Raw genomic sequence first — 8,594 nt, forward strand, 5'->3', positions numbered from 1 at the left:
TCAGAGGTCCAAAGTGGGTCTCACAGGGCTGAGATCCAGGTATTGGCTCGGCTGTGCTCCCTCTGGGGGCTGCAGGGAGAATGGCGGCCTTTCCCAGCAGCACTTTCAGCTTCCAGGGCTGCCTTCCACGGCAGGCGGCCCCTTCCTCTACGTTCAAAGCCAGCAGCCTAGCATCCTGCTGTGCCACGCTGCCTTCTGTGCCAAACCTCCCTCTGTCTCCATCCTGTGACCCTCATGATGAGATTTAATAACAGTCCAGGATCACCTCTCCTGAATTTAACCTCATCTGCAAAGCCCCTTTTGGCTTAGGAGTGGACATGACAGGTTTCAGGGGTTAGGACCCGATATCTCTGGGGGATACTAGTTAGCCTCCCACGGGTACAAACACAGCATTAAGGTGGTCACACAGACAGACGCAGAGGTACACACACCCCCACTTTTCACACAGGAAGACAGCAGAAGCCCACACTGATGGGCTCTCACGTGGCCCCCATCAGCCACACGCACTCCTCACATCCAAACCTCTTCCCCTCACTCGGCTCGAGCCTGGCTCAGAAGACCACAGAGCTCTTCCCTGTCCCATGATCTCCCGGCTCCTTGGTGACAGCCTTCCTCTCCCTGATGACACCGTGAGGTCCTCCTTTGTCTCAGGGTTCTCCCTCACCCCCGCCTTCAGAATTTAGCCTATCTTGAGGACTTGTTAAGGTTAAGGTCTTGTTCTGAACCACCATCTCCTCCATGCTGTCGACCTTGCTCTGAAGTTACCTGCTCACGGCCACGCTTCAGTGCCACACCCCACGGGTTCTCAGAGAATGTGACCTGAATAAAGTAACGGTAGGAAATCAAAGGTCACTGAGCAGAGCTCTTAAAAGCTGGCTATATGCTCGTGCCACAGCACCTGAGTTTGGGAGCTCGGTGACCATCGGTGACTGTCGGAAGGACATCTGAGTGTTGGCTGAGCTAGAACACCTGGGTCTGGGGCATGGACGGAGCGGGACAATCCCCTAGGACTTGACTCCAGTTAGCCTGGGGAGAATCACCTCTCTGATCCCCACCTCTGCCCCTGAGTGCTAGACCCAGGGGCCAGACTCTGTGGACCAGCCAGAGGCCTCTTGCTCCAGGTGAGTGCTGGCTTTCAGGGGAGTCACTTGGGAATCGGCTGGTCTCAGCCCCCAGGTCCTCTGCCTCACCCTGCTGACCCCATGGGCCTTCACACCCCTTAGACACAGCCCTCCCCCGTGGCCCTCAGGCTCAGGCTTCTAGGGACTCCATGCTCTCGGAGGGATCTGTGCAGCCTCGGGCCCTCAGACTGACCCCACTCAAGGGTGCAATGTGCATGGGTGTCCTGGGGAATCCAGGAACTCAGTCTGGGCCAGGGAATGAGTGCAGCTCCCTGCTGAGGCCAGCTCTGCTCCAGGCTCCTGGGGAAGAGAAAGGGGGGAAGGAAAGGAAAGGGAGGAAAGGGGAGCCTTTACGAGACTCTTTTGGACATCTTACCTGGGAGGCTTGACTTGGAACGAGGAGGGAGGTGCGGAGCAGGATGGCGCCCCCTAGCGCTTAAGTCACCGGCGGCCAGTGCCCGCCCGGGAGTGGCCCCACTTCACCACCAAACCGCGATGCAGCCAGCGCCAAAGCCTTGGAACGCCGCGGAGCAAAGCCCCCGATCGGGGTCCTGGAGGGGAAGACGACCCTCCCCGTAGAGCGCTACCCAGCTTTGGCCTGGAGCCACCTGGTGAGCTGGGAGCGCGTCTAAGCCCCTGCCCATCGCGGGCTCCCTGCGCCGGGGTCGGAATGGCGGGGAGGGGCCGAGGTCACCGGGGAGTGTCACGCCTGCTAACCTCGTGCGCGGTTCCCAGCATGGAACCCCTAGCTGCTGCCGCCCGCGAGCTGCTCTTGGTTGCGCTCGAGGACCTGAGCCAGGAACAGCTGAAGCGCTTTTGCCACAAGCTGCGCGACGCGCCACTGGATGGCCGCAGCATCCCTCGGGGGCGGCTGGAGGGCTCGGACGCTGTGGACCTTGCAGAGCAGCTGATCCATTTCTACGGGCCGGAGCTCGCGCTAGAGGTGGCGCGAAAGACCCTGAAAAGGGCAGACGTGCGCGACGTGGCGGCGCAGCTCAAGGAGCAACAACTGCAGAGTAAGCACCGGGTGGGGGAGTCGCTGGGGTCGCTGCCCCTCGATTCCCTAGCCCCTGAGCAGAGTCCTGGCCACCGGCCTCCCTTCTTCCTCCCTTCTTCCGCTTCCCCCAGAAAAGCCCCGGCGCGGCCTCCGGCCTTCGTTCACAAACTCTGGGCCCTAGGGCTCCGATCCTGCGGGTGGCCCCGGACAGCTGATTGCGCCCTCCCCACACCGCACAAGCGGCGGGGCCTTATCACAGTTCTCCCTTTCAGGGCTCGGCCCCAGATCCTCGGCGCTGCTCTCCGCGTCCGGTAGGTTTCTGCCACAGGGAGGCGCAGGCCCGGAGCTGCCCAGGTTTTGAGCCAAGGGCTTGGAGTGCCCTCGAAGTCGCTTGGAGCCTCCCAGCAGCTGGTCCCTGGGAGGAGCGCAGATGGGAAGGCCGGTGGGGGGAGGAGGTGGCTGTGGCTCAACAGGGGCGGCTGAGACCTGCGCCCGGCAGGGAGGACCACAGGCAGCAAGAGTCGGCTGACACAGCCCCACCCTCGACCCCCTGTTCCCCCCTCCTCTGTCCGGCCCCTCCCTGCCCCCAGAGTACAAGAAGAAATACCGAGAGCACGTGCTGCGGCAGCACGCCAAGGTGAAGGAGAGGAACGCCCGCTCGGTGAAAATCAGCAAGCGCTTCACCAAGGTGCTCATTGCGCCCGAGACTCTGGAGCACCGGACTCTGGGGCCGGCGGAGGAGCCGGAGCCAGAGCGCGCTCGACGCTCAGACACTCACACCTTCAACCGCCTCTTCAGCCGCGACGCGGAGGGCCAGAGACCTCTGACCGTGGTGCTGCAGGGCCCGGCGGGCATCGGCAAGACCATGGCCGCTAAGAAAATCCTGTACGACTGGGCGGCGGGCAAGCTGTACCACGGCCAGGTGGACTTCGCCTTCTTCATGCCGTGCCGCGAGCTTCTAGAGCGATCGGGCACGTGCAGCCTGGCCGACCTGATCTTGGAACAGTGCCCCGACCGCAGCGCGCCGGTGCCGCAGATACTAGCGCAGGCCGAGCGGCTGCTTTTCATTCTGGACGGTGTGGAGGAACTGCCGGCGCCGGGGCCCTCTGAGGCCGTGCCCTGCACAGACCCCCTGGAGGCCGCCAGCGGCGCGCGGGTACTGGGCGGCCTGCTGAGCAAGGTGTTGCTGCCCGCAGCCCGCCTGCTGGTGACCACGCGCGCTGCCGCCCCCGGGAGGCTGCAGGGTCGCCTGTGCTCCCCGCAGTGCGCCGAGGTGTGCGGCTTCTCGGACAAGGACAAGAAAAAGTACTTCTACAAGTTCTTTCGCGACGAGCGGCGGGCAGAGCAAGCCTACCGCTTCGTGAAGGAGAATGAGACGCTGTTCTCTCTGTGCTTTGTGCCCTTCGTGTGCTGGATCGTGTGCACCGTTCTGCGCCAGCAGCTGGAGCTCGGCCAGGACCTGTCGCGCACCTCCAAGACCACCACGGCCGTGTACCTGCTTTTTGTCGCCAGCTTCCTGAGCTCGGCGCCCGCGGCCGACGGGCCCCAGCTGCAGGACGAGCTGCGCAAGCTGTGCCGCCTGGCCTGCGAAGGCGTCCTCGGGCGCAGGGCGCAATTCTCCCAGAAGGACTTGGAACGACTGGAGCTTCTCCACTCCCAAGTCCAGACGCCGTTTCTCAGCAAGAAGGAGCTGCCAGGCGTGCTGGAGACCGAGGTCACCTACCAGTTCATCGACCAGAGCTTCCAGGAATTCTTCGCGGCGCTGTCCTACCTGCTGGAAGACGAAGGCTCTCCCAGGGCACCCGCTGGCGGCGTAGGTGCACTTCTGCGGGGGGACGCGGAGCCGCGCTGCCACCTCGCGCTCACTACGCGCTTCCTCTTCGGACTGCTGAGTGCCGAGAGGATGCGCGACATCGAGCGCCACCTAGGCTGCTCAGTTTCCAAGCGCGTGAAGCAGGATGTCCTGAGGTGGGTGCAGGAACAGGGCCAGGGCTGCCCTAGGGCAGGGCCGGAAGGGACCAAAGAGACCCAAGCGCTCCAGGGAGCTGAGGAGCCAGAGGAGGAGGAGGACGAGGAACTCAGCTACCCGCTGGAACTGCTCTACTGCCTATACGAGACGCAGGAGGAAGCCTTTGTGCGCCAGGCCCTGCGGGGCCTCCCGGAGCTTGCCCTGGAGCGAGTGCACTTCAGCAGAATGGACCTGGCAGTCCTGAGCTACTGTATTCGGTGCTGCCCGGTGGGACAGGCACTGCGGCTGGACAGCTGCAGACTGGCCATTAGACAAGAGAAGAAAAAGAAGAGCCTGGTGAAGCGGCTACAGGGCAGCCTAGGCGGCAGCGCGTGAGTCTCCAGGGCAGGGCTGCCCTCTTTTGCAGGTCCTGGGGGGGCGGGGGGGCGGGGGCATGTGTGCCAGTGCACGCCTATGCACCTGGGTGTTCATGTGGGCCTGGGAGTGTGTCCAGACCTACGCCTGCTCCCTCAAAGAGAGGCATAACTTCAGGGCTGATTTTCCCCACCTCCTTGGGAGGCAGCGCCCAGTGTCCATCTTCTTCCCCAGCTTGTCCTTGCCCTGCCCACCTGCAGCATCCACATCCAAGGCAAACCTCCTATGGCTACCCCTGCCGTGATGCTTTCTCGTACCAAGTTCTGGAATACACCATGCCCGCTGTGCCTGGAGCCTTTGCACCTGCTGTTCCCTCCAACCAGAACACTGTTCACTGCCTACCCGCAAAGCCTCTCCAGACTCTCCCCGCTGGCCTGAAACCATTTTGTCCTTAGAAGTGCCCCACTGACCGCTCTGTGCCCTGACCTCTGCCCATGCCTCTCTCCTCCACCGGACCCTCAGCTCCTCGAGGGCAAAGCTCATGCCATTGCTCCTACACACATAATTCCAACTTGGCACCTGACCCAGGTGCTCAGCATCTGTCGGGAATGGCAGCACGTTGACAGGGGTTGGGGCTGGGATGCCCGTTGCCGGTGCAAGGACAGGCCCACATTGGGTATGCAGGTGACATGCCCCCACTGGACTCGCATGGACAGCTTCGGTGGGGAGGTGCATGGGGTCACAGATGAGGGGGTTCACTCTGGGCTTGGGATGAAGAGGGAGGAGGGGGTCCAGGCTCAGCTTGGGGGTGAGGGCAGAAGCAGCTTCGACACCTCAGGACCCTGGGGAGGAGTCCTTCACAGGAGGGAGGGATTGGGAGGGCCGCTGGGGCCTTCACCTGCCTTTCTCTTTTAGCAGCTCTCGAGCCACTGTGAGAAAACCCCTGGGCTCCCCTCTCCGTCCACTCTGCGAGGCCATGGTAGACCAGCAGTGCGGTCTGAGCAGCCTGACGTGAGTGAATGCGCCCCCAGCCCTTCCCCTGGAAGTGACACAGTCCCTGGGCCAGAACAGAGGTGTGGCCTGTCTGAGGATGGCTAAAGGGACAGGCTGAGAACCTGTGGCCTCTGGTGTCCCATCCTGGGGGTCCGCAGGCTCTGCCCACACAGGACAAAGGAGGGAAGCGGGGATGAGGGCAGGGGCCCTGTCAGCAGCTTAGGGGTGAGGACAGAGGGTCCACCCCAGTTGGAGTGGGAAGGAAGTACAGCTAAGCATTCTGGGGGACGAAAAAGAAGGCCGGCCTGGATGTCCTTCCAGGGAAGGCTGCTAAGTGCTACTGGAAACCGCGGGGTCCCTCTGGACCCTCGGCAGCAGCTGTGGACGGTGTTCAGGGTGCGGGCTGGGCCAGTCTGCCGGCTCGTGCTCTTGGGCAGGCCCGTCTGTCGGAGCCTCCGAGTCCTCTCACGGGAAATGGCGCCCGTCGCCTCCACCTCGGAAGGGGGACGTGAGCATCAACGAGACAGTGCTTAGTGTGGGATCTTGCCAGTCACTGGTAGCCGCCAGCAAGTAAGCCCAAAGGAAGACATGCATAAGGACCGGCTCTGACGGAGCATGGGGCCACATCGATGGTGACGTGGTAGCTTAGGCGGGTGTAGACATCAGGAGCCAAAACGGTGACCAGCCCCCGTGGCGCATGGATTCCGCTGCTGCCCTGAACGCAGGAAGGTGTTCTTCACAGCGTTATTCATGCTGGCAGGAAACGTAGAAACGACGCAGTGCCCACCTGCTAGGGGCTGGCTAGCTAAGTTAGCTGGGCACTCGCTGGAGCGCCATGTGCGGTTAGAAATCTGGAGAGTGAGGTGTGTCATCAGCTCATCCGAAAGCTCTGGAGAATGTTCTGAGGGGAGAGGGGAGAGCAGTCCGGCGGGGGCGCACAGTCCTGCTCCCAGGGACGCCCCTGGGGACAAAGGGTAGGAGAAGCTCTGTGGGGCCAGAGAGGCAGGTGCGAGCCAACACACCTGGGAACTGACCCTCAGCCCCCAGGAGTGGGCAGTTTGCACAGCACCAGGCAGCACGGGAGCTGAAGGGCTGCAGACAGACCCACGTACCCTCTTGACAGGCTGTCCCACTGCAAACTCCCTGACTCCGTCTGCGGAGACCTCTCTGAGGCCCTGAGGAAGGCCCCCGCCCTGACGGAGCTGGGCCTCCTCCACAACGGGCTTAGCGAGGCCGGCCTGCGTGCGCTGAGCGAGGGCCTGGCCTGGCCGGAGTGCCAGGTGCAGACACTCAGGTGAGGCCCGGCCTGGAGGAACCTGGGGAGGGATGGGGGCGCCCAAAGCAGCTCCTGAGGTCAACCCTCCCTAGGATGCAGCAGCCCGGCCTCCAAGGAACGCCCCAGTACGTGGCTGGTCTGCTCCAGCACAGCCCAGCCCTGGCCACCCTGGATCTCAGTGGCTGCCAGCTGTCAGAGCGCATGGTGACCTACTTGTGTGCTGCCCTGCGGTACCCAGGATGCCGCCTGCAAACCCTCAGGTGGAGGCAGGGGCGGGAAGAGTGCCGGGAATACAGCCTCTCAACTCTGGGGGGTGGGCGCCAGGGCTTCTCCCAGACCCTAAAATGGAGCCCTTCTGCAGGCCCTCCTGCATGACCCCACTGAAACTCGGCCCCTGGAGACCCACCCTCCAAATCCCTGCCTCGAGCATCTTTTGTCTGATGCCCATGGCCACCGTCTGGACCACACCCTTTCACTCCCCTGAGGGCTGGCCCTTCGTCCCTGCCGCCTCCCCCCAGCCTCCGACAGCCCCCTGACTGGCCACTTCCTGTCATTATGCGCCTTTGGCACGACCCAGGCAACAGCCCCATCACTGCTCCTGTCACTGCCTCCCTGAGCCCTGGCCTCCTCCCTGCTACCAACCCCCTGCTTCCCTCCTCCATACACGCTGCAGGCTAACCTCCGTGGAGCTGAGCGAGCGGTCACTGCAGGAGCTGCAGGCTGTGGGGACAGCCAAGCCAGGACTGGTCATCACACACGAAGCACTGGGCAGCCGCCCCAAGCCTCCCGAAGGATTCGACAGTGCCCTCTGAGGCCCCGAAGGCCAGAACCTGGGAGGGCTCCATTCGGCCCAGTGGAGGAGCCTTCCCGTGCTTGGGGCCAGAGGAAGCTGCCCTGCTCTGGGCAACTCTCTTGAGCCTGAGGGGCCCTGGACAGGCAGGAGGACACCCTGACAGATAAGACCCCTCCCTGGTTCTGGACAGGCCCTGGGACACAGCCTGCCCTCACACTCTGCGGCCAGGTCCCATCTCCGTCTTCCACTCCTGGGAACTCCTCCTCCCTTAACCCCACTGCTGCTCCCCCCACCTTCCTCTCCTGGGACCCTTCGGCCCCCTCAGTGCAGGCGCTCCCCGCACCCCCAGCAACTGGAGTGATGCTGAGAGCTCCCAGGAACTGAGCGCCTACCGCGTGTTGGCCTTTGCCTGGGGACTTAGCCCAGAATGACCCATTCATCTAGCCTGTCCCCATCCGTGGCCCCACAACGGCTCCCAGCCCTGGTTGATCAGGCAGGGGCTGACCGTTGACTGAAGGTAGGCAGCTCACCGTCCTCCTCAGGAATTTCGGTCTTGGCGTTCGGAGCGAGGCCACCGTGAGGCTGTGTGGTCCAAGCCCAGAGATGTCCACTCACTGTCTGAGGGCTTCAGGAAGAGAGACCAGAGGAGAGGGGAGATGGAGCAGTGGCCCCTGGTTCTGGATGGGGGCTATGATGGCGCAGGTGGTGGGCAGCGCCCCATGCACTGATAATAAACTCTTCTCCAGATTCATCTCTGTTGGTCTCTGTTGCGCTTGGCCGGGCATCCTAACAGCTGGTCTGAATCTTTCCTTTCGTCTTAACCCGACTGAATGGGTTGGAGTTGTAGCCCCCATTTCACAGGTGAGGAAACTGAGGCTCAGAGGAAGAGCCTGGCTGCAGGAAGCTCCGAGGTGAGCCTTGGCCTTGATGGGCAGGGCCAGCAGTGGACAGCCCCTGAATCCTCAAGTCTTCTCTGCTCAACACTGCTGGCTCCAGGCAGCTCCGGAGATCCCAGCCCGGGTGGGAGGGGCCCTGGGAGTCAGTGCCTTCACTTTCCCAATTTCCCTGCCATGATCCATTTTCTTTTTTTT

At 62.9% G+C, this 8,594-nt stretch overlaps 1 protein-coding gene and 1 long non-coding RNA gene across 7 annotated transcripts; one reads left to right on the forward strand and one right to left on the reverse strand.

The window, feature by feature from the left end:
• LOC110259203 lies at positions 684–1,928 on the reverse strand. The gene is made up of 3 exons (XR_002341368.1): positions 1,839–1,928; positions 1,498–1,672; positions 684–819 (listed from the first exon to the last, which is right to left on the reverse strand). It is a non-coding gene; the product is annotated as an uncharacterized LOC110259203 (long non-coding RNA).
• Positions 814–8,254, forward strand: NLRP6 (NLR family pyrin domain containing 6). Of its 6 annotated transcripts, none has more exons than XM_013992078.2 (9): positions 814–1,121; positions 1,505–1,732; positions 1,857–2,137; positions 2,391–2,429; positions 2,709–4,458; positions 5,357–5,452; positions 6,558–6,728; positions 6,803–6,970; positions 7,384–8,254. In XM_013992078.2, the coding sequence occupies exons 3-9, from the start codon at positions 1,858–1,860 to the stop codon at positions 7,520–7,522; spliced, it is 2,643 nt and encodes an 880-aa protein (XP_013847532.1). In that variant the 5' UTR covers positions 814–1,121; positions 1,505–1,732; position 1,857; the 3' UTR covers positions 7,523–8,254. The 6 variants fall into 6 exon arrangements, with proteins under 6 accessions (XP_013847532.1, XP_020938187.1, XP_013847535.1 ...); XM_021082528.1 differs by having other exon boundaries at positions 5,360–5,452; XM_013992081.2 differs by having other exon boundaries at positions 1,623–1,732.

The sequence above is a fragment of the Sus scrofa genome, chromosome 2, assembly GCF_000003025.6.
Source record: "Sus scrofa isolate TJ Tabasco breed Duroc chromosome 2, Sscrofa11.1, whole genome shotgun sequence".
Lineage (NCBI taxonomy): Eukaryota > Metazoa > Chordata > Mammalia > Artiodactyla > Suidae > Sus > Sus scrofa.

Bases quoted from the DNA above. Each gene is read 5' to 3' on its own strand.
- NLRP6 (XM_013992078.2), top strand. From the start codon at position 1,858: ATGGAACCCCTAGCTGCTGCCGCCCGCGAGCTGCTCTTGGTTGCGCTC. The intron at 2,430-2,708 runs GTAGGTTTCTGC...CCCTGCCCCCAG, and splicing joins GGCGCTGCTCTCCGCGTCCG to AGTACAAGAAGAAATACCGA. The intron at 4,459-5,356 runs GTGAGTCTCCAG...TTTCTCTTTTAG, and splicing joins GGCAGCCTAGGCGGCAGCGC to CAGCTCTCGAGCCACTGTGA.